This window comes from Coenobita brevimanus, chromosome 71 (genome assembly GCF_032717465.1).
Source record: "Coenobita brevimanus isolate Jiangsu-jjx chromosome 71, ASM3271746v2, whole genome shotgun sequence".
NCBI lineage: Eukaryota > Metazoa > Arthropoda > Malacostraca > Decapoda > Coenobitidae > Coenobita > Coenobita brevimanus.
The window spans coordinates 54,431,533-54,455,544 of NC_137024.1; the positions used below are offsets into that span (position 1 = coordinate 54,431,533).

General features: G+C 40.2%; 1 protein-coding gene across 2 annotated transcripts in view; it reads left to right on the forward strand.

Moving 5' to 3' along the window:
• Positions 1-1,045: 1,045 nt before the first annotated feature.
• The window catches only part of LOC145406605 (putative oxidoreductase YteT), a 38,087-nt gene continuing 15,120 nt past the window's right edge, over positions 1,046-24,012 (forward strand). Inside the window, exons 1-8 of one of the 2 annotated variants that reach the window (XM_080277679.1) lie at positions 1,046-1,081; positions 7,338-7,462; positions 7,687-7,816; positions 12,039-12,152; positions 12,389-12,499; positions 17,328-17,449; positions 20,402-20,537; positions 21,964-22,157. In XM_080277679.1, the coding sequence (XP_080133805.1) occupies positions 7,357-7,462; positions 7,687-7,816; positions 12,039-12,152; positions 12,389-12,499; positions 17,328-17,449; positions 20,402-20,537; positions 21,964-22,157 (913 nt within the window). In that variant the 5' untranslated portion in view covers positions 1,046-1,081; positions 7,338-7,356. The remainder of the gene's footprint in view (positions 1,082-7,337; positions 7,463-7,686; positions 7,817-12,038; positions 12,153-12,388; positions 12,500-17,327; positions 17,450-20,401; positions 20,538-21,963; positions 22,158-24,012) is intronic. The other variant, XM_080277680.1, reaches the window with a different exon arrangement.

The window sequence follows — 24,012 nt, forward strand, 5'->3', positions numbered from 1 at the left end:
CAACCGAATCGAAGGGGGTCATGGAACTTTGTCAGGTTAGAACGAGTGATCAGTTGTGGGTGAGTTGAAGTGGAGGAGGCATATTAAGCCAGACTTGACATTTGCTTAGTGTGTGAGAAAATGAGGTATGGCAGTTTTTCTGTACTCAGGCTCATCTGCACGTGAATGCAGTAGACTGCAGGCTAAAGTTGCCCTTCTGCAGTCTCCCATCTTTCTTTCAAGGATAAGGAGGAAAATGGGTGGTTTGTATGGATAATCAGTAAGCGCAGTAACCTGGTTATGCTAGTCACTGATGTCACCAAATGAAGGCATCTAGCATAAGCACCAAACAAAATAGTTAAGGAAGGACCAGTCTAGCAACTGAAATGGCTGAAGGCGTGTTTGGATATTGCAGATGAAGTGCCCAATGGACTAACTCTACTGTACCCCTCAGATATCTGCAAAATGCATTTGATGGGAATAGTGCTAAGTAATATAAGCTGTGGTTTTTACTGTGTGGTGGAGTTATTTATGTTACTAAGTCTGCCTTTTTATTGAAATAATGAACAACAAGAGATGTCAAGTGAAGTGAGAGAGTACAATAGAAATGTGACTGTCCGTCATCAGCATCATTATCATCCCACTTGGAAATGGGCGAGGAAAGGTCCAGCGGCAAGGAAAAAGAAAGTACGAAACTGAATAACATTTATTCATACATCACAAGCTCCCATAACCCTGGCTCCACCCCACAAGCACGGGTGAAAATGGTTTTCCACTATTACACTTTGAATCGCGCGCGTCAAATACGTTGCTGCAGAAACGCAGCATCACTTTATCTGGAAATATTGGCTGTCGTTTTGCATGTTTGTGTTTTTACCGACTAGCGCTTTAATCGCAGTGGTATAATAGAGATTTTACAAAGCTGATATATAATAAGATCATAGGAATTATTACGATTTACTGGATGTTCTGTGTTTTGTTACTCTACATTCTAGCGAATTTTTTGGGAACAAGTTTAGCGCCTTAGGGGACTTTGCCATTTGGCGACTGGATGTGGGTGGGATGTAAACAGTCCGACAGAATTTCAGCCATCTCGTTATATGTAACGTATATGGTTATGTTCCATTTTATTGCCAGTGTAGCTTGAAAAGTAGTATGTATTTGGTTACGCAATTGTTTTGAACACATCTCGTGTGTTGTTTTCAAGTTGTCGCGTCAGCATTTTCCAACTGTGATAGCGACACGCAGAGGGGAGGGATTCTCGATTCGTTGAATAAATTTTTGCGGAGAAAACTTGGGTATGTACGGTTAGAACAACTTGTGTTGTATAACGATGTTAAGGAAGGTATTGAACCCGTATTCATGGGAACTTTCACACTGCTCTATTGTCACTGGATGAAATGTAGGTTAATGGACTACAGCTGAAAGTTGCACGTCAAGACGAGCAACCATCATTAAACTTAGCCGGTAAGGAGCATTAGGGATCTGCTTTACCCATTCTGATTATATTAATTCGCTAATATAGCCAAATTTTACATCTGAAGATAATTTGTTATTTAATACTGCCCTTTTTTGTGGTAGATGGTGGCGACCATCATCCACTCACTTGATGTAGTGCTGCCTACTTCCTTAGCTTTTATCATTCTTTTTCTGTGTCTGCCCTCCTCTCTTCCTGTTTCTCTTATCTTTCCTGTCACTTATTCCTTTTCTTTCCTCTACAGGTGGCTTTACATTGAGTGACAAGCCAAATGATTTCCTGTAAGCCAAGAAACCATTTACAACGCTGGGTGGTAACCATATAACTAAACCATACGTGCTCCCTACGTGTTAACAAGTGGGTTGGTGGAGGGTTGGTGCCCTTTCCTGTAAAACAACTAACTCAGTGTCAAATGGCCACCCTTTGCGGGATTATGGTGTCTGGCAATAGATAGATAGATAGATACTGCCCTTTTTTGTTTTCATGTGTTAAATTGGTTGTATGCCTGCCTCGGATGCCAACAGCAGAGCAGCTTAACATCAGTCTCACTGACTGGGTGTGCGAGTGCATCTTAACGTGGCTTGGACCCTCACCCCACAGACCCTCCTATAATTTTAACCACCTAGGATTGCCACTAAACCCAAACTTGAAAGTTCCCAATACTTACAGTATATCAATCTCTGTAAGACCACCTCCTAGCATCATGCCTGTTTTGCTGAGAACTGCTGTAGCCCACAATCATGAGAGATGCAGCAGTCTCTGCAAGGATCTCTCCTTGCCCTGCAGAGCCAGCCTGTATGGTCCATTGGTCCTAGCTCTAGGGATTCACACTTTTTTCAACACAGTTATGGTATGGTCTTAAAAAACCTTGTGTGCAAAATGAAGTTATTTTGAAAATGATCATTTGTAGGTACCCATAAAGGAAGAAATGTAGTAATCCCTCGATTATCCAACGTAATAGAGCCAAAGGTATGTCTGGTAAGTGGATTTGTCCGGATAATGGACTTCTCCCTGTCTTTGAAAGCCATTGCAAAAGGTCACTACAGTACAGGCATACCCCATTTTAACGATGTAATTGGTTACATAAAAACTCATTGCTGGGGGGGGAGGGTATTGTATCTCAGGGTAGATTTAACATGAAAAGAATAGGGATTTGTTTTGAGCCTGGGTTTCCTCCCCAACCTAGTCCTAAACCCACCCAAATGAGTCCAAAAACAAGTTTCTAGCCAAGCTAAACCCCCAGTATTTTTAAAAGAAACAAAACTAAGCCTAAAAGCAGTTTATTACTCACTAAACCCAAAAATAAAATCTGAAAATCATCAAAAATAAGTCTGGAAAAAATCAGACTTAGTAAATTGTACCCTTAAATGACAATGTTCACCCCACTTATGACTAAAACTCATTAAGTCTAAAAACACTTTATAAATCAACCTAAACACAAGATTTAAGCCTAAAGTATCATCAAAATCGGTTTTAAAAAGGACAAAACCTTTTTTTTTTTTTTTTTATGTGTCCGACTCTGGGCATAGGCTTCACAGCCTGCACTCAAGGCCCATGCACCTCTACATGTCACCACTTCGGCGTTAACACCCACAGTCCATATTGAATACATGCTAGGGCTGTCTCATACAGGACTGGTGTACTGGTATTAATGGGGGTATTTTTGCGACATGTCGGTGGGTCTTCTGGTAGATTGGTAAAGTCTGCTTTTGTGAAATTCAAATCCTTAAACTGTTCCCTGCCCCAGCGGGGAATTGAACCTGGGTCCGGTAGGACTGCAGGCCACCTCTCTACCGATTGAGCCACAGCCTCCCCTATTGTTATACAGTACAGTAATCACTATAATATCCGGACGCCCAATATCCGGACTATCCCAATATCCAGACATTATGATTCTGACTTTTTATCCCAAATTGCCCAAAAGACGCAAAAAATCGGAAAAATATCGGATTTTGTTTCCGCACTTTAATGGTGTGAATAGGGTCTTAAACAGGTGCTATGCATGTCCAGTTGAGAGTTCTGTACAGTTGGTAAATCATGTCCAGTTGGAGTCCATAAGTACAAGTCCATAAGGCTTGTGCCCATTATACTGACATCATCTCTGAAACCTCATGTCCGGTTAGAGTCCATAAGTACAAGTCCATAAGGCTGGTGGCCACTATACAGACCTCATCTCTGAAACCTCATTTTGTGTTTCCTTTGCATTGTATTTCACTCTTTTATGTCCCTTATTGGTGTGAATATGGTCTTAAACAGGTGCTATGCATGTGCGGTTGAGAGTTATGTACAGTAAGTCATGTCCAGTTGGAGTCCATAAGTACTAGTCCATAAGGCTGGTTCCCACTATAAAGACCTCATCTCTGAAACCTAATTTTGTGTTTCCTTTGCATTTATTTCACTCTTTTATGTCCCTTATTGGTGTGAATAGGGTCTTAAATAGGTGCTATGCATGTCCGGTAGGGAGGTATGTAGGTGTTTTTCTGATTCAGGGTAGGTTAGGGTCCATAAGTATAAGTCCATAGGCTGGGGACCAATATCCAGACAAAACCACTATCCAGACATGCCTTCGGCCCTATTACAATGGATATTGGAGGGATTACTGTATTAGAGTTCGGCCATTGTTCAGCGGGGTAGGGTGGTATTTCTACCCCCATTGCTATGCCGGGGTATCGTATCGTGGACTCTGCCTGTATAACGTACTTGTTCCTGTTGTTTAACACTACTCTGTCTGGTCAAGCTGACTTATAAACCACAGCCAAGCAATTACCATGGTCAAGCAGACACATCAACCACAGTCAAGCAATCACCACTGCAGGGCCATACCCTTTGAGATGCGGGAAGTTGACCATGCTGCATCAGTCTTACCCAGGATCTCCCACTTCTTCTCCAGAGTCAGCACTACCCACTTCCTTTTCCCTGGTGGAGGGGCCATCATCACACACCATAGGAAGAGACATGCAAGTTATAGCAAGGCCAGAAGCAGGTAGGGAACAACCACAAAAGCCACCATGCGTGTCGCCATAACTGTCCGAGAGGAACTGTTCACTATATGGTTGCCGGGCGGGAACTGGGAATGATCGAGGGGGTCTCTTGCAGACGCTGGGTGAACTACCAAGCCACAATGCCATTGGGATATTCCCACCCAGGTGGGCGACAATATTTGCACGGCCATAATTTCCACCCGGCCGCAAGCATTTTGTCTGGATGAAATAGAAAGGGATATGTTTAATGGTTTAATACAACCAGATCACAACGTCCAGGTAATGGATCATTCAGGTAATGGACGTGCGGAGAATCAAGGGATTACTGTACAGTGAAATGGTCAGCACAGAGCTGGCAAATTATTGACAATTTCCTATTTAAAAAAAAAAAAAAATGAGAACTTAATTCCCTGAGCTAGACCTTGATCAGTCATAGGCAGTAGCTTAGTCGGTACAGAGGTGGCCTGCAGTCCTACTGGACCCAGGTTCAAATCCCCATTGGGGCAGGGAACAGTTTAAGGATTTGAATTCAATTAAAGCAGACTTTACTGATCTACCAGAAGACCCACCAACACGTCGCAAAAATACCCCTGTTGATACCAATACACCAGTCCTGTATGAGACAGCCTAGCTTGTATTCAATGTGGACGGTGGGTGTTAGCGCTGAAGTGGTGACATGTAGGGGTGTATGGTATGTAGGAGGACTACTGGGCCGTGAGAGCAGGCTGTGAAGCCTATACCCAGAGTCGGACACATAAAAATACTGTATATATGTACTGTAAATACTGTACATATATATATATATATATATATATATATATATATATATACTGTATATATATATATATATATACTGTATATATATATATATATATATATATATATATAGCCTCGCTAGGTGACAGGAGAGCTCTGCCTTTCTTAGCAGGGCAGCTACCCAGGCGAGGTGTGAACTCTCGACCCTTCGGTCTTGAGTCAGGCACTTTACCACTAGCACTTGTGCTTGTAGGTTGTAACCATTGCCTCCCCTCCCTAGCAGGTTATTTTCCAGATAAAGATGGAAGTTCTGGAGTTCCAGAAGAGGATATGAAGGTCTAGGGATATCATGGGGTAAATACCTATTTTAACAACATAATTATGGTAAGCATACTGTAAGCTACGGTGAACCAAAGACATCAGTGCTATTGAAGCAGATTAGGAAACAGTGAAAAAAATTAAGTCTTTAAAATGGTTTCTTTTCCAGAGTCCAAATACTCATTTACCTCATCTTTTAACACTTACATGGCTGCTTCTTTGTCTGGTTATTACCACTGTAAATTGTATATACATTACCTCACAAGGCTTAACTCAGCCTGTGCAGACCTTCTTTGTGCCTCATACGAGGTCCGTAGCTTGGTAGAGGTTAATCTGTAACCAAATTCTTAACTTAATATTTTCATAATTGATTGAGGCGTCTGGCAATAGATAGATAGATAGATAGTTTGTAATTTTTGTGACCTAACTTTGATACTCAGTTTCACTCAAGTTATTTCACTCAGTCCAAAATGTCCCTGTTTATGATCAGTTCTTTTAAGTTGCCATGCTGTGTATAGGTAGTGATAGGCTATATAGTATTTACCAGATGCCATAACTGCTGCTCAGGTTATTTTACTATAAGTGTTCTCTGGTTATGTCTCACCATTTTCTTCCATGAAACTTGTGTTGCAAGTGGCCTCCTAGGAGATGTTTATAACCCCCCAGGTGGGATTAGTAATCCCAAAGGAGAAGAAGGAGTTAATGTGCGACAGAAGTGTTATATAAAAGTGTAAGCAGATGATAAGATAAACAGAAAACACTTCATGATACAGTACTTGAATCCAGCTGTGGCTTTTGCCAGATATGCTCTATAATATGGTTATAGTGAATAGTGCAAATGTTGCCCTTTTTTTTTTTTTTACTGTACATTGTAATGTTTACATAATGAAGAGTATTTTTTTGTTCTTTCAAACATTTGATAATCACGTCTACAATGAATGTATAGTTTCTGGGATACCCAGTGATACTGAAGTCAGCAAAAGTGGGGAGGGCCTTGAAAATCAGGGAAGAAATTCTGTCATTAAGTGACAAAATTAGGTGATTGGATAAAATTAAATGAAGGAAAAAAGATTGAAAGCCAAGCCAGTCTTACTGAAGCAGTTTAGATTTGCAAGAATTTCAAGGTAAATTACTGTTATATCAAATGTCAGAAAAAGAGAGTCAGGGGTTGAATAGAGATTTCTGCTGCCAGAGACTGTGTTGTGTGGAGAGCAAACAGTGGTGTTAGGAAGCCAGCCAGTAAAGGAATGAAGGCTTTCTGACTTAGGCTGCTCAAAGGGGTTGTCGTTGTTGTGGCCCCAGGTAGCCATTTATGAAATGAGAACTTTATAACTTAAGCCGCTCAAAAGGGTTGTCCCTGTGGTGGCTCCAGGCTTGTCTGGACATGAATCCAGCGAGCTGCAGGCTGAAGTTGGTCTCTAGCAGCACACTGTACCCCTTTTGGAGGAATGGGAGGGAGTTGAGGCATTTTTGTATTTCCACACAGCAGAGCTCCCAGGTTATATCTGAACCACCATAGGAAGACATCCCTCCTTGCTCCTTGAGGGGAATGTAGACTACAGTACAGTAGTTTTCATGACTGAAATAAACTCAGTTGTGAACACTACCCCATTCCTTGGGGGAGATGGTCAAGATAATGATTATATATGTGGATAGCGTACAGTTATGTACAGAAATGTATAAAGTGTAAATTGGGTTATCAGTTACAATAATTCTAATAATCATTCTGTAATTAGTATTTTATGTTATTAGATCATCTATGTCATCATCAGGTTGACTTTTATGTAATGTTGATACTGAACTGTACTATGGTATATGTATTTCAGTGCACAGTAAGCCAAAGGAATGTCAGGTTCTCTTGGAAAAGAGATGGCTTCAAGTAATGCCTCCACTGCAAGTGCCCAACTAACCACAGACCAGAAGAAGGTGACTGCAGTAGTTGTGGGTGCAGGTATGATAGTTGTGCTTTACTCTCAGAGGTGTGGCTAGTACCAGTAATATCAGCTAACTGTGATGTATTGTTTGTTGAGTCTTATTAAATTCTGTTTCACAGAATTACTAATAACTTTGAACTATTTATTGTATAAGTTGCTATTAGGTGACCAAGGCTGACGCATTCAAGCATGTTGGAGCCATTATAAACACTACAAAACAATTCAAAGCATCTCTCCCCAGGAAATCGAGGAAAGAATTATGCCAGATTTGCCCTTGAATGTCCCCACCTGTTCAGTGTGGTAGGAGTTGCAGAACCACGAAAATATGCTCGAGATCTTTTCCAGAAGACACACTCCATTCCCAGTGACAGGTTAGTTCCATCACTGAAGGGGTGTTTACTCTTTGCATATCACTTTTTTCTCTCATTCGTCACAATTCTTTCCTCTGCCCACTCATCCACTGTTTAATGTACAGTGCACCCACACACAATGCGAACTCACACGGTGCGAATCACCTACAATGCGATGTCAGCTCAGAATATGCTTATTTTTATTGAATGTGAAATCTGTGAATCAAACTTCCCAACATGCGTATCGGCTGTATGATTCCAAGCCAAAAATGGACTTCCCACCATTACTACGAGTGTCGGGCTGGACAGTGCGAGTCAGTCACTGAAAGGCAGGTGGCTGGCAACAAGCCAGATTCAAAATGGCGGATGGTGGCCAGCTATCTGCATGCCATCTACTGACTTTCCTGGGTAAACAGACACTTCTCCTCCACATTGCCACGAGAACACTCGTTGTCCCTCACATCCTATGGTCCAATTAGAAGTACTATTAGACAGAGTACAGTGGGCTCGCCTACTGTGTGAGCTCAGGGTGCGTGAATCTCATTGTGCACAAGTGACCAAAAATAATAAACAAAAAGCTTGATTGCGCGAGTTTATCTCACAAAACGCGAGGTAGAGGCAAGAAGTGGCTCAAAAATGCCATTTTACATGAGTGCATGACCCCCACCCCCACACAATGCACCAATAGTGACCTAGAGGCTCATGGGGAAGGTGCTCAAGAGGAGTCCACAGTAAGATCTCGCCAGTAACAACTTCAACAATAACATTTTTGGCAATAACAGTAAGTTAGAATAGATGCCCAGTTTCTATAATAATGACGGTTATTTCGTGAATACCAAGTTGTTATACTGCCAATACGTCCATAACAAGATGAGTAATGAAACAGACAAGCAAGAAGAGATGAAAGAAATTGCCGAAAATGTGAGCAGTAAGGAGAAGGAGAGGGAGGATCCTCCCCTCACCACCTCCCCTGACTCACCTGCTGCTGTCCCCTCCTCCTCCATTGCCCCACCTGACTCACCAGCCGCCTCCCCCTCCACCTCCACAGCCCCACCTGACTCACCTGCTTCACCTGGCATACCTGCAACCCCCACCATAATGACTGTTGCTGCATTCTGGAAGAAATGTAACATCGACAGGCTGTAAAATTCTTCGTCAAAACGTGGAATAATACAACATTGGCAGCCGTTAAACAAGCGTGGTGCAGCCGGGGTGGCAGCAGGGACACTCTAAGTGTGTTGCCACGCCTCAGAACCCCTGTTATTTAAGTCCATCAGGCTGTTGTCTACTGTTGTTAAGGTGACTGCCCATATTTTTGTTATTGTAGCTATATCTGTAGTACAGTGTCTGAAAAATTTGGCCTTTATTATGTCTCTAAGGGCCAAAAAATGTCCAGGTATGAGGGGGTACTGCTCATATGTTATTTTTCCCATAAGATTATGTATTCTCAGTGAGCAATTTCACACTGCACAAGGACCAGGACTGCCCAATCTCTCGTGCACTATGCAAGCCCACTATATTAGCAGGGTAAAGTAGGCTGGAAGGGGACCCAAAGACCAAGCCCTGGGTGGGCTGTTCACCACATACCATTTTTTCCGTTAGTTCTTTGGTTCACACAATGTGAAATCGTAGAATGCGAGGGTTTCTGCCGCCCATAAACTTGCATTGTGTGAGGGTGCACTGTAGCTACTGTATCTTTCCTCTCTGTCCACTTATTCCTTTCCTCTTGAACACCGTGAAATCAGTATTCCTTGTTACTGTCTTTGATTTCTTAGGCTACTGTATTCTTTTTTGCTCCTTTTCTTCCCCAGTTTTTTAAAATTCATGCTCATCCTAGTACACTCAGCCATCCTTATTTTTTTTATTTTTTTTTTTCATTCATTGCCAGATGCCATGTATCCCAAACGGGGTGGCCAAGGGCTCAGAGTTAATTGTTTTACAGGGAGGGGCACTAATCCTCCACCAACCCCACTTGATCCTTATATTTGATTTCAGTTATTCATGGGTTAAAACCATCTCAGACTACTCCTGCATAAAGTGTATTTTGAGATACACTGTTGTTAATTATTCTCAAAATAAAAGAGTTAGATATTAATATCTAATGTTTTTGGGTACACTGCAGTGTTCCTTTTTGGCAATCACATAAAGTTGCTAAATTACAACTGCATGTGCCAGCTTGTAGAAGTGCCAGTTATTTGCAGGATTTCACCATTTGTAAGCAAGTGTGTAATGTGTCCCGGTCAGTATGGAGGTCTGGCTATCATTTCATTCCACACATCCTGTTTTCCCCATTGAATCAGTTACTCTTCTCAGGCCAGTCACACTTAATTGTGATATAAATTCCTTTATTTTAGGTGGAATTTTATGTAATCATACTTGTATATCAACAGTTATGGCTTTGTTTATTGCAGGATTAGGATCACATACATTTATCTTGTATGTTTTTCTTAATACATTATGCAGTTTTTTGTTTTATCATCATCATCATCATATTTCTTACTCATACAAGTATACTAGAGTTAATTGAAGTAATTTGAAGTATGCTTACCATCCACTCAATGTAGTTCTGCTTTGGGTGTCCCCTTTCCTCTCTTCCTTCCTTCCTCTTCTTTCTTTCTTTCCTTCATTCTTTCCTCTTCCTTCTGCCTACCAGTGACTTTACATTCCCTTTTCTGTCTTTCTTTCTTTCCTCTTCCTTCTGCCTGTGGGTGACTCGACACTGAGTGACAAGCAAAATGGTTTCCTGTATACCAAGAAACCATTTACTATGCTTGGTGGTAACCATATAACCAAATTATGGTGCCTTGTAGTTTAGTGAGTAATTAAGGTGTTCCAATTGGTTTGAGCCTGTGCAGGTTTATATCCAAAAGGTGGTTGGGGTTCATTGCTCGTATAAAGCCACTCAGAGATGAGTGAGGCTGGTCACTCTCATCTTAAATGTTGGGACCAACTTGCATTGCCTTGGGCTCTCAAGCCCCTTATGGGACAACATAGGATTGGATGGTGGATGGTTGGATCACTGTACTTTGCAGCAGTAAACTGTAAGCTGAAATTTCATTTCCACAGTGTTATTCTAAATATGCTGGGTCTGTTAATATGAAGAGTATGGTTGGAAGACAAAGTTCTCCTGTAGACATGCATACAGTACTTTATTTATTTACTGTTCTAGTTGATATAGACTTGACTATTTATTACATGAATTTTTTATCATAAATACACCACTTTATAAAATATTCCATTTTCTGTGAAGCCTTTGGAATCAGCCACATTGGATTTGAAAATTTGTACTTTATTATTTACAAGGCATGGATGCCTGACCATCTGTGGTTGTTGTTTTGGCATAATCTTGTGGTGGCAGCTGCTGTTGTATTGTGTACTGTACAATGATTTCTCATCAGCTGTTAATTGAAATTTAGATTTTTGACGATATTTCACATGGATCTTGTAATTCCATTGTTGACCAGAGCTTAGTTTCATTTTGATTAAATGAATTATATTATACATAATTTTTATGTCTTTCTGGCTGGATGAGGCACCAGTAGTTTAGGTTGATGTACGAAGTTAGTATCAGTGTGGCCTGCACAGTATTTTAGGTGTTTTGTCCTGAACTGGGACAGTTTTCAAACGTATACCATACTTTGCTTTTCCATTGCCTTATCTGTGAATAAGCAAAACAGGATATTTTGTACTTTATTATGTGAACAGGTTTTAGCAAGAGACTTGTTCTAAATTATAAAAGATGTCAAATGGGATGGCCAACGTGATACTGTACTCATCCATCCGTCCATCATCCAATCCTCTGATGCCCCATGAGGAGCGTAGGAGCTCAGGGCTAGGCATGTTAGTTCTGACATTTAGGATGAGAATGACCAGCCTCACTCATCCCTGAGTGGCATTACTTTAGCAATAAACCCCAACCATCCCTTGGATATAAACCTGCACCGGCTCAATCTGATTGGAGAACTTTAATTACCCACTAAACCACCAGATGCCATAATTTGGTTAAATGGTTACCACCCAGTGTAGTAAATGGTTTCCTGGTGTATAGAAAACCATTTGGCTTGTCACTCAGTGTAGAGTCACCAACAGGCAAAAGGAAGAGGAAAGAATGAAGGAAAGAAAGGCAGAAGAGGAAGGAAGGAAGAGAGGAAAGGGCAGACACCCAAAGCAGCACAACATCGAGTGAGTGGATGGTGAATGCCCCTACCTACCACCAATACTGTACTTATAAATGTTGGAATAGGTGCTTCACTTCATGGGAGACTCTAGCAGCAGAAGAAAAATTTGCCGACTGTGCCATTGTTTCAACGCAAGACCAGCTACATCTGCAGCCTACTGTGGCTCTGGCCAAGAAAGGGTTTGTTTGTGCCAGTTTTGCTCACTATTATCTTGTCTGCTCTGCTCAGAAGGAATTATCGTTATTTAAGATAAGTGATTTATAAAACCTACAGTGTATTAATAACTTATCCTCTGGTCTCTTTCATTCTGAAAATTGTGTATTGGTAAATTTCTGTTGTACATCCCATAAAACTATGGTATTATTAGTTTGTTGTTCATTCTTTTTTTTTTTTTTTTTTTTTTTTTTTTTAATAGGTATCATATTCTTCTGGAGAAGCCAATGGCAGTAAGAGAGGAGGACTGTCGAACAATATATAAAGCATGCAAGGATGCTGGTGTTATACTGGCTGTATGTCATGTACTCAGGTAATGCCATTGTAATGTAAGATATCTCTTTGAACAGTACTGTATCGTATTCTTGATTTCTTGTTCAGTGAAATTGATGTCATGATAGCATTCAGTCCTGATTTTCTTTTGTTCTTGTAAAAATGGGCAGTCTACCTGGCTGTCTGTCTTTCTAGCCATTTAAAATCATAAACATTAATCCCAGACAGATTGGCCACAAATAATTCACCTCCCGGAGGAAATGTAAACAAAAAGTCATGATGAACTTAATGGTGATATTTGAATTCCACAAGTTTTGCCATTTACTTAATGTTATCTTCAGTGGTCTAAAATGATAAAAATGATTAAAATTACAAACTTGAAAATATTACTTTGTGTTCAAGATAAAATAATGGTATGTAAAAGAATTCAGCTGTGTTCAGGGGAATGATATATTGTTGGGACATATGCAGTTTAGTATGTAGAGGCTTTAGTGGTCTTATTCTATCACCAGAGCAGCTTTGCATACAGTAATTTTAAAATGTTCACCTTTATGATGAACATCACTGAGATCAGCATATTCACTCACAGAATAAGGTGGAGACTGCAGCACTGACTCATTCTGCCGGACTGACCCATTTGTTTTGCGGTGCGTATTTTGAAAGCACATAAAGTATTCCTAGTATGCCCTGTTTGGCAAGTAGGGCAAGTGAGTGAGTAAACAACCAGCAAGTTTTAAGTCGGCTTGCATTTGTTGGTGTTTTACTAATTTTCCTGCTCTAGTTGTCAGACAGGGTATGTTGAGAGTACCTTACATGCTTTCAAAACATGCATCACCAAACATATGGGTCAGTCTGACAGAACAGGTCATAGGCAACAGTCCCCACCTTATTCAGTCGTGAAGAACCCTGCTCATTTTTGTGATGCGCATCTTAAAGGTGGACATTTTAAAATTTTAAATATGGTAGTTGCTGTAGTGATAGTATAAGATTGTTAGAGTTTCTCAATATTAAACTGCATGAGCCCCAGCTTAACAGTAATGTACTTTATCATCCTTCCCACTGAACATGGCTTGATTCTCTTACATGCCATAATTTTTATCTTGAATGCACTCTAATGTTTTATGCTAGTAATTTTAATAATTTCTACCATTTTAGATCACTGAAGATGACATTAAGAAAATGTTGAAATGTATGGAATTAAATATCACAATTATTATGTTCATCTTAACATTGTGTTTACTTTTCCTGCTTGCAATCTGGTTCCCCAGGAATGAGCCATTATTAAATGTACTACTTCACCTTCAGTCTGTGCTATTCCTAACCTTAGGACAGTCTTCTCTATATTAAACTACTCGACATTGAGGTGGTGTGTGGGATGAAGAGAAGACGAAAGGGGGTGCAAGGAACAGCATGGTGGACTGAAGAGGTGAGACAGGCTGTGGCACAAAAGAAAGCATATAGTGAGTGGATGAGAAACAAGGGTGTGGAGGAAGGTGAGAGACTTATATGTAGAGAGGAAGAGAGAGGTGAAAAGATTAGTAAGAGAGAGTAAGAAGATAGTGGATGAGGAATTTGAGTGTAAAGTGGAGGGAATGTAAGAAAATGTTCTGGAAAGAGGTAAAGAGAGTTAGACAGGGTGTTAAAGAAGTTAGTCGGAGAATGAAAGATGAAATGGTAGATAACTGGTGGAGAAGGGAGAAAAAGTGAGCAGATGGAGAGAACACTTTAAGAAATTGTTGAACATAGAGAATGAAAGTAATGCAAGTATATGTGGCTGGGGAATGGCTGGGAGAAGGAGGGATGTGAAAAGAGAGGAAGAAATCTGCAGGATGGAAGTTGTGGAAGCAATGAAGAAAGTCAGAATGGGGAAAGCCCCAGGAATTGATGGAGTGTGGTGAAATGCTGAAGCATGGGGAATAGTAGTAGAATGGATGTCGAAGATATGCAGATTGGCCTTGGGGGAAGGTAAAGTCCCAGAGGGTTGGAAGTCAGGTATAATTATTCCCCTGTACAAAGGAAAAGGGGAAAAAGAAGTGTGTGGTAATCATAGGGGCATTTGTCTTCTTAGTGTAATAGGAAAAGTATATGGTAGGATACTTATTGACAGAGTTAGGGAAATAACAGAGGAATTAGTTGGAGAAGAACATGGAGGTTTTCGGAAGGGAAAAGGTTGTGTAGATCAAATATTCATTCTTAGATCTTTAGTGGAAAAGTTTCTAGAGAAGGGAAAGAAGGTGTATGCATCCTTCATGGATTTGGCGAAAGTATATGACAGAGTGGATAGACAAGGATTATGGAAAGTATTAAGAATATATGGAGTAGATAGGAAGTTGTTGAATGCCGTGAAGAGTATGTATGAGGATGCTAGGCTGCAGCGCATGTGGACAGTGAACTGAGTGACTTTTTCTATTTGAAGGTTGGAGTGAAACAGGGATGTGTCATGTCTCCATGGTTGTTCAATCTGTATTTGGATTGGGTTATGAAAGAGATACAAGGTAGGGCAGTGGATGTTGGAGCAGCCCTAATGAGGGAGGGCAGCATTTGGAAACTTCCTGTACTGTTATTTTCAGATGATACTAAGTGAAGATGAAGAGGAGCTGCAAGGCTTGCTGAATGAGTTCGGGAGAGTGTGTAAGAAACGGAATCTAAAGGTGAATATAGGGAAGAGTAAAGTTATGGTCTTTGAGAAAAATGAAGTTACTGAATGTACGATGAGGTTGGATGAGGAGGAAATGGAAAACGTGAGTGCGTTAAAATACTTGGGTCGTGTGATGAGTAAGGATTGTAAACTTTAGAGGTGAAGTGCTTGAAAGGTTACAGCAGGGAAGAAAGGTTGCAGGTTGTTTGGAAGCAGTGATAAGAGACAGGGAAGTGAGCATGGAAGTGAAAAAGTCACTGCATGACAGTACTGTGATAGTTACAACTCTGACTTATGGAAGTGAAGTTTGGACCTTGTTGGAGGGACATAAGGCAAGAGCGAGAGCAGTGGAAATGAATTGTTTGAGAGGAGCATGTGTAGTCACACGGAGAGACAGACTGACAAATGAGGAAGTGAAGGAGCGTTGTGGTGTGGATGTGGATGTGATATGAAGTGTTAGGAGAAACACATTGAGGTGGTTTGGCCATAGGGAGAGGATGGAGAGCGAGAGACTGATGAGGAGAATGTATGTGGGTGAGGTGGAGGTGGGGAGAGGGAGGGGGAGGCCAAGGATGAGATGGAGGGATGGAGTGGAGAGGTATATGAGAGAGGGGGATGTGACCTGGGAGCAGGGCCGTGAAATGGTGGGGGACTGGACAACATGGAGGCGATTTGTTTGTGGCCATTCCATATGGGATTAAGGTGTCTGTCAGTAGATAGATAGATAGACATTGCCCATATGTACGGATGTTGAAGGATTTAATTGATCATGGAAAAAGAAACAGTGGACTCATTATTTCATTTGCCTCGTGCAAAGAAAGAGTGAAATTCTCTCACAATCGGCATGATAGTGGGAATATTGCATTGTCTGGTGGCAGGAGAAAAGGTAAACAAACACACTGGGGTATGGTTTTGGACTGTTTTGGTATTATTATTTAGTGAAAACACCAGTGGACTCTGGCACTGAACTGTTTCAGTATTTTTCTTGAGTGGATAATGTTAGAAAAGTACTGTATTATTATTATTTTTTTCCTCTGGAAGGTAGCAGATGCCATTTCCTTCAGGGTCTAAATGCTTGAAACAATTAAACCACTTGTCTTTTCTTTGGAGGTTAAATACTTTGCAGCTGGCAAGGTGTTTACAATTGAATTTTTAAAAATTTTTATCAAGATGTATATGGTCACTGATAATTATATTAATGATATACTGTATTTGATAATGATGGTACTGTAGGTACAGTTCATTTGTCTGATGAAGTTACTGGTATAATGACAATGATATGTGAATCTATAGTGATAGTGAAACAGTATTATATATCAGCACTGTTCTACATGTCAGGTGATTTGTTAAACTGTGGTAAATGCTAAAAATCCCTTCATCACCAAACAGGGCAGTATGGGAAATATCCTACTGAAGTATTTGAAGCCTAATTGGAAATGTATTTTTACCTTTTTAACGTGACAGCATCCGGATTGACCCCATCGGATACATTTATGTGAAGCTACAGAACATGGTGAAAGTTTTTGGCATTATCAGATAGAGCCAGGATTCCGGGGGCATGAATGGTGAGCGAATGGAAGCATGGCCCATTGGATTGGACATATTTTGGCTGTCTGGACATAGCTGCTCCTCGCCCTGCCCTAAGGTGGGAAAGGAGGTCCGGATGATGATGATGATGATGATGATGATGATTTCAGTGTACTGAAATGGGTGTTGGTCATCTATTTGATAAAAATGAAATTTTACTGCAAAGACATACACATTTAATGTGAGCACTAACACCTCCATGAAGTTGTCTTTTATTCTATACTCAAACCTTTGTTTTAACCTCAGAGACCTTTTCTTCTTTCTGCTTCCTTTATATTTACTTCTGAAAGTAGAGGCAACTGTTAGGTGCGAAGCTAAGGACAAATAGGTTGGTATGGAGTATAGTTAAATGTTGCACATATGTAGGCTGAATTGTTTTGAATACGAGGAAAGCATGTGTAAAAGTAAATGGGTGAAGCATTTCCCAACCCTGAATGTGGAATGGATGTCTCTTGTGGGCAGACCAAGGATCACTGTCAAGGACCTGAGAGTAAGAGGACTGACAGAGATGCTCCAGGAGACTCTGCAGCTTTGAAATAAGAAAAGAAATGAACATGGCTGACTCATACAAGCATGAAACAGTGTTCAAAATATAATTCCTTCATTTTAGTTGCTCTAGCTGCAGTCTCGTTTATATTTTCAGATATCATCCTCCTGTGAGAAAACTGAAAGAATTGATAGATTCAGGTGTCATTGGAGAAGTTGTCAACATCAACCACACAGAACCTGTTGGATTTTGGCATTTTGCACATTCATTTGTCAGAGGTAATGATATTCTTCTAGTATGTTGAGACTTGTATTTTTTCATTAAATGTCATGATTTTTAGATTTTCATAAGGAAGCATATTGTACTATATTTTACTTGTAGAAAAAATAGCAGATGTGGTGTAAACTGTGCATTATTTAACCTATTCAGCCTCCAAAAGTATTTTGTCCTTTACTCTGGTCAATGTCAGATGGTTTATTTTGCTTTAGGAAAGATCTGTTGAATTGAATGCATCAGAAACATGCTTCAATTCCATTTTAGTCAGGGAACATCCCTTATATTTCATTCTGATGAACATTAGATACAGGGTAAGTATATTCAACTGAGGAGAAACCATTTAGGTTGAAATACAGGTACTTAAATTTTACCATCACCCCATAACTACAGTATTTTGATCGAGAAATTCACACAAGTTTGCAAACGTGATGACTCATGAAAGAGACTGCAACTCTTGGTGTGATGACCTGGTGAATGGAGAGAGATTTGAATTGGTGAGGGAGTTTAAGCTCCTCATTGCACTAAGAGAAAAGAGATAATTGTGCAAAGGAATTGGAAAGTAAGAATGTCACAGGGATGGAAGATGGCTGTTGTTAATGAAAGGATCTTAATGTGAAACAAAACTGAGTGTTGAAGGCTATGTGAAGATTGCATGGTGTGTTGGTCCCCACATTAACCCTATCAGGTTTCTGGGCAGGACAGATTATGTCAGTGCTAGAGTCAGCCGCTCACGTGCAGGCCTGCATCTTGGTGTCACAATATTATTCTTTGATTGCTCTTTGTAAATACACTTTTCATGATAGAAAGTTGGTTTTGGTGTCATTTTAAAGCTGAATAATTGTATTTTATCAATATATGTTCAAAAAAGGAAAACAAAAAAAATAAAAAGTCAAAATGATGAGTTGAAATTAAGTGAAAGCCAAAAATTTTATACCTTGCCATACGAAGATATTCGGCAAAAATAAAATAATAAAGATATATATAAATGACTGGTTTAAATCATGCAGAACTACAGTAAATTACCTTTACAGTGATACAATAGATTTTGGTTATTTCAGCATTTTATTGTGTGGTATAGCAAAAGGAAGAAGATGCACAATTTTTTATGTCGGCTGCATATTCACTTCGCAGTCCTTTTTTTTGATCGGTCATTGTAAATACAGTACACTTTTTATGATATGATGTTGATTGTGGTGTCATTTTGAAGCTGAATAGTTGTACTTTATTGCAGTATGTTCAAAAAATGAAAAGAAAGAAAAGAAGAAGTCAAAATGACGAGTTGAAGTAAGACAAAAACCAAAACTTTTATTCCTTGCCAAAGAAAAATATTCGGCAAAAAAATCTAATAAAGATAAATAAACCTGGTTTAAACCATGCTAAACTACAATAAGTTTTCATTATTTTACAGTGATATATAGATTATGGTTATTTCTGCATTTTATTGCGTGGTAAAGCGAAAGGAAAAAGATACACAATTTTTTATGAGTTTCGGCAGCATGTATGCTTTGTGATCTTTTTCTTTGATCAGTCAGAGTAAGTACATTTCTATGATAGGATGCTGGTTATGGTGTTATTTTGAAGCTGAATAGTTTTACTTTATTGCATTATTTTCAAGAAAGGAAAACAAAGAAAATAAAAAGTCAAAATGACAAGTTAAAGTTAGGCAGAAACCAAAAATTTTATACCTTGCCATAGAAGATATTCAGCAAGAAAAAAAGATACATGAATGTGGTTTAAACCATGCAAAAGTACAAAACTGCTTCCTGCCACGCACAGCACAAGCATTCCACAACATCATGTCCGAGTCTCTTTGTTATGACGCATAAACGTGATTTATAGTGGATATTATACAAAAGTATTTTAAAATGACGCATGAACAAGCCATCGGAATCTCTGAGGTTGGGTTTGAAGTGATTCTAAAATGCGTCATTGGAATCTCATAGGGTTAATATTTGGTGTGATTTTTTGGTGTGGCAAGAGAATGAAATGGGATGATTGAGGAGCACTTAGAAAAAAATTTAATGTGATTTGTGAATGACATGGAGTAAGGAAATCTGTTGATAATAGGGCTATTGAGAATTAATGTAGATTACACAGTCACATGTTGAGCATGGATGTATATAGAGTATTGTATACTGTATGTGAGTGAGTTTGATGGTGGGAGGAGACATAGTAGGCCAAGAAGAAGTGAATGGATATGGTAAATGAGTATAAGGAAGTGAGTTATGGGAGTTGATGAAGCAAGAGAACTGACAGGGGATGATTGGATGAATTTTATATAGAGGGACAACCCTTTTTTAACTTGACAGTCAGTAGATTGATTCTATCAAGCAGGTAGTTTAAAGTTCTGGTTGGATATGGTAAATGAGTGAGTATGAAAATGAGGTATGAAAGTTGGAGAGGCTAGGGAACTTGCCAAATATCGAGTTTGTTGAATGAGTTAAGCGCGCAGGAGCACTTGACGTGGTTTGGCAGCCCCTTTTAACTTGATGTTCAGTGGATTGTCTATATCTTGCAGGTAATGCAAAATGCATCTATGATGAGACATAGCCAGGAATCTTAGGAGTTTGTGTGGTGAACGAGTGAGTATGAACCATATCACTGATAATGCTGTAGGTAATTATTCCTTTCTGATGCTTTCTGGACTCAATTTCATCCCGTACTTAGATGGGAAAAGAGTTCAGAATATGGATGATGATATGTGGCATCATTTCAGTCTCAGGCTGCTCTGAGGTATTAGAATGTGAGGATGTCATGGGTCTTTTTAGATCTCCATCACAACTCCTATGTCCCCCTGAAGTACTTAGAATGTTTTATCACTTTTATGTGGACAGTAGCTAACTGTATTCTTGCCAAGAAGGAAATAAGTAAATCTCAAATTATGAAACTTATTCTCAACTATAGATTTCTTGTAGTACTACAAATAGGGAACTCTTATGTCAGTTGTGTTACAGGTAACTGGCACAACACCACACAGAGCACTTTCTCACTGCTGGCGAAGTGTTGTCATGATGTGGATCTTATTGCCTACTGGATGGGGAACAAACAGTGCACTCAGCTCTCCTCCTTTGGCTCTCTTCATCATTTTAGGTAGTATGCAAGTTTCCAGTGGCCACTATCCTAGTGATAATACACAATTGATAACTGTCCTAAAAATATTAAGAATGCACTAACTGCATCTAAGTGTTCATCTAGAATCCCATCACTTGGTGTGACACCTATATTCAGAATTAGAAGCTGTGGTGTGTTCTTTTACAAATTGTCTCCCAGAAAAGAGAGTTTCTCCATAAGTGCAGATGTGTACTGAGTGCCTCCTGGTTCATTAGCTGTGAATAAGATGGGATTTTGACCTGGCAAAACTTTGTATTACACTGGCACATCTTTGGAGGCATCATTGAGAAGAATCCCTAAGCAGTTGTTGGAGGCATCTGTACATGCAGTACTTTGAGAATGAGGGATGGCTGTGTCCATGAGACGGCCTGTTCTTTGTCCATCTCATTGGTACACCATTGGAGGAGATTTTTGATCTGAGGAGTGGGACATTGTTTATTTTGTGGTAGGTTGAAGACCACTTTGCTTCAAGAGTTAGTCATTTGCGATGGAGGCAGTTGTGCGGTTTGCAGTAAAGTTTAGGAGTCCCACAAGGTCACAAGAGCCTCCCACTGATGGTTGGAACTTGTGGGTCTTTTTGTTAATGCTGTGATCATGTCTGAGAGATTGACGGCTTGCAGGAGCTGAACTATCTATAGGTACAGGAGGTATTCTAGAGGTATTTGAGTCACTCAGAATCTTGTGACAGTTGGAGATGTAGCTTGTTTTTTTGAGTAGGGGCCTCTTGTCTTCTCAGGCACTTTGGTCAGCTGTGGGGGCAGTGATGTGATAATCCTATGAGGTAACATAAGAGTCGTACATTGGTTTGTGTTCATTCCATGTTGATCACTTTGGGTAACATTGTGAAGACTCTTAGGGTGATGCTAAATCTCAAAGGCATGAGAAGGAATTGGTATTTTTGACCTGCTGTGATTGGTGGGTATTTTTGTAAACAGCTGTGGATTGGAATTTGCCAGAAGGTTTTCATAGAAGTCAGTAGTACTGAGTTATGCACGTTAATAAAGATACATTGATATATTTTAATGTTAACACAAGTATTCTCATAGTACTTTGGGTAGATGATAAATTGATTGAGCTTGGAGAGATGAAGATTATTATTTTTTTCCTTAGTTACAGTATTTATATTGACGAGGAATACGTGAGGTGGGAAGTAGGGAAATGATGGCAGTGTTTGCCTGATAACTTGTTCTATTTGTAGGTCTTTTACATGTTCCTGAAGCTGTGGCATTAAGAGCTGGGAGGTTCTGTGAAGCATGGTTGTTGCCTACCCATATCAGTCCCACAGTTTGGAAATTCAGGCTATTTAAAGAAACTGTATTGGTAGTTTTATAGTGTAACATGTTTATTTGTTAAAATTTGTATGGTATGAGATACAGTTTTAATAGTGGTGTTGCATATACATCAGGAAGGAGAAGAAGCCTGCAGGTGGGGGCATGCGATGCATGGAGTGTGAGGTGGAGATATCTTGCCCATACTCTGCGAAGAAAATATACCTGGACCCAGCACCTGAGGCCCCACGCTGGCCAATGAGCGTTGTGTGTGACATAGAAGATGCTCCAGAAGGATACCTGTACCACTTAGCACACGCCCTCAAGACTGGTAAGTACAGTGACAAGCAAGTTTAGAGAAATTATGAGCATAATTTTGCTTAAGTTGCATGGCACAGATACTCACTGTTTTGCTCGGCTTTACTTGTAAGCATCTGGTCAGATATAGAATTGAATTGGCAGATCAGTAGAATATACTGCATTATGCAGGTCAATCAACAGCATGATTGAATGAGGAAGTAAAATTAGTTGTTAAGTAATAGTAGTAGTAGTAGTAGTAGTAATAGCACGGTAGTAGTTGAGATGTACAGTAGTAGTAGTGGTGGTGGTGATGGAATCAGCAATAATTCTTGTCTCATCTGAATGTGAACCCAGTGGACTGCTGGCCAAACTGACATTCATTGCAGTCCACCATCCTCCTTTCAGGAGATTTGGACGGAATTGAGGGACTTTTGTATAACCATACAGTTCCTTTATGCAGTCATATCAGTGCTACCATGTGAAGGCAGCCCTCTCCTGCACCACAAGTTGTCTAGGTAAAAGGCATGTAGTGACTGGATGAGAAACAGGAAATGAGTGTGTGGAGATATGAAAGAGAGAGTTGTACGTTGATAACAGGAGAGATGTGAGGAGACTAGTGGGAGCGAGTAAATAATAGAAAGGATGAGGACTGTGGAAGAAGTCTGAGTGTAAAGTTGAGGAACTGTAATAAAATGGTTTTGAAGAAGGTCAGGACAAGAAAAGAAGGTGGCAGGAGAGGTAGTAAAGGGATGAAAGATAAAAAGGTTGCAGAATATTCGTGAAGAAGAGATAGAAAGTGAGCTGATGGAGAGAGCATTTTCATGGGTTATTGAATGTTGCGAACAAAAGTGGTGCTAGTATAACTGAATGTGGAATGAATGAGAGAAGAGAGTAAGAAGAGAGGATGGTGGATGGGATTGTTAGGTTAGAAATATATAAGGCATTGAAGAAAGTAAGAATGGGAAAAGCCCCAGAGACTGATGGAGTGTGAGGCAGAGTGATAAAATATTAGGGATATTTAGCAATTAAATGGATCTGGAAAATGCAGATTGGCCCGGGAGAATGATACAGTACCAGAAGACTAGAAGTTTGGTACAATGCTTCCCTTGTACAAGGGAAAAAGAGAGAGAGAGGAGTATGTTGCGGTCACAGGGGAATTTGTCTTCTTAGCAAAATGGGCAAGAGATATTGTAGGATGATTGGCTATTGACAGAATGAGGGAGAGAACCAAGGGATTGATAGGAATGGGAGGAGTTGTGTACATCAGATTACAGTCAGATGTTCGTTCATGTCATATTTTTTTTTTTATAAAGGCTCCAACATGCTTACGTACATTGGCCTTGGTCACCTAATGACGGCCTTCCATGCTGCTCAGTATCTGGCAGCCTCCGTATTCAACCTTTATCCCTGAGGTCACACTCGTATGACCTCGTCCCAGATCTTTTTTGGTCTGCCTCTTGCAGCCCTACCCCAGGTGTTCACACTTCTCACTTTCCTCACCCAGTTTTCATCCTCCGTCCTCTCCACATGCCCAGAACATCTCAGTCTACTCCTCCTCATCACATCACTAATACACTCTACTTCCATCCTTCCTTTGAACTCTTTGGTTGTAAACCTAGCGCCCCTAGGCCTCGCATTCAAGGGCACACAGCACATCCCTCAAATCATTGTCATTTCTGTATCTTTGAGCCTACGAATGTCCTCTGCCTTTACTGCCCAGGTCTCATTACCATTACAACTTTACACTCCAACCACAGGCTGCATACAAAGATCCTTTAGCATGGAGAGAGAGCCCTTTCAGTGTCAGGAGAGGTAACAGCTTCCTTGACTTCCTCCAACCACTCCATACCCTAGCCACCTCCAGCACATAACATGTCCCCCCAAAT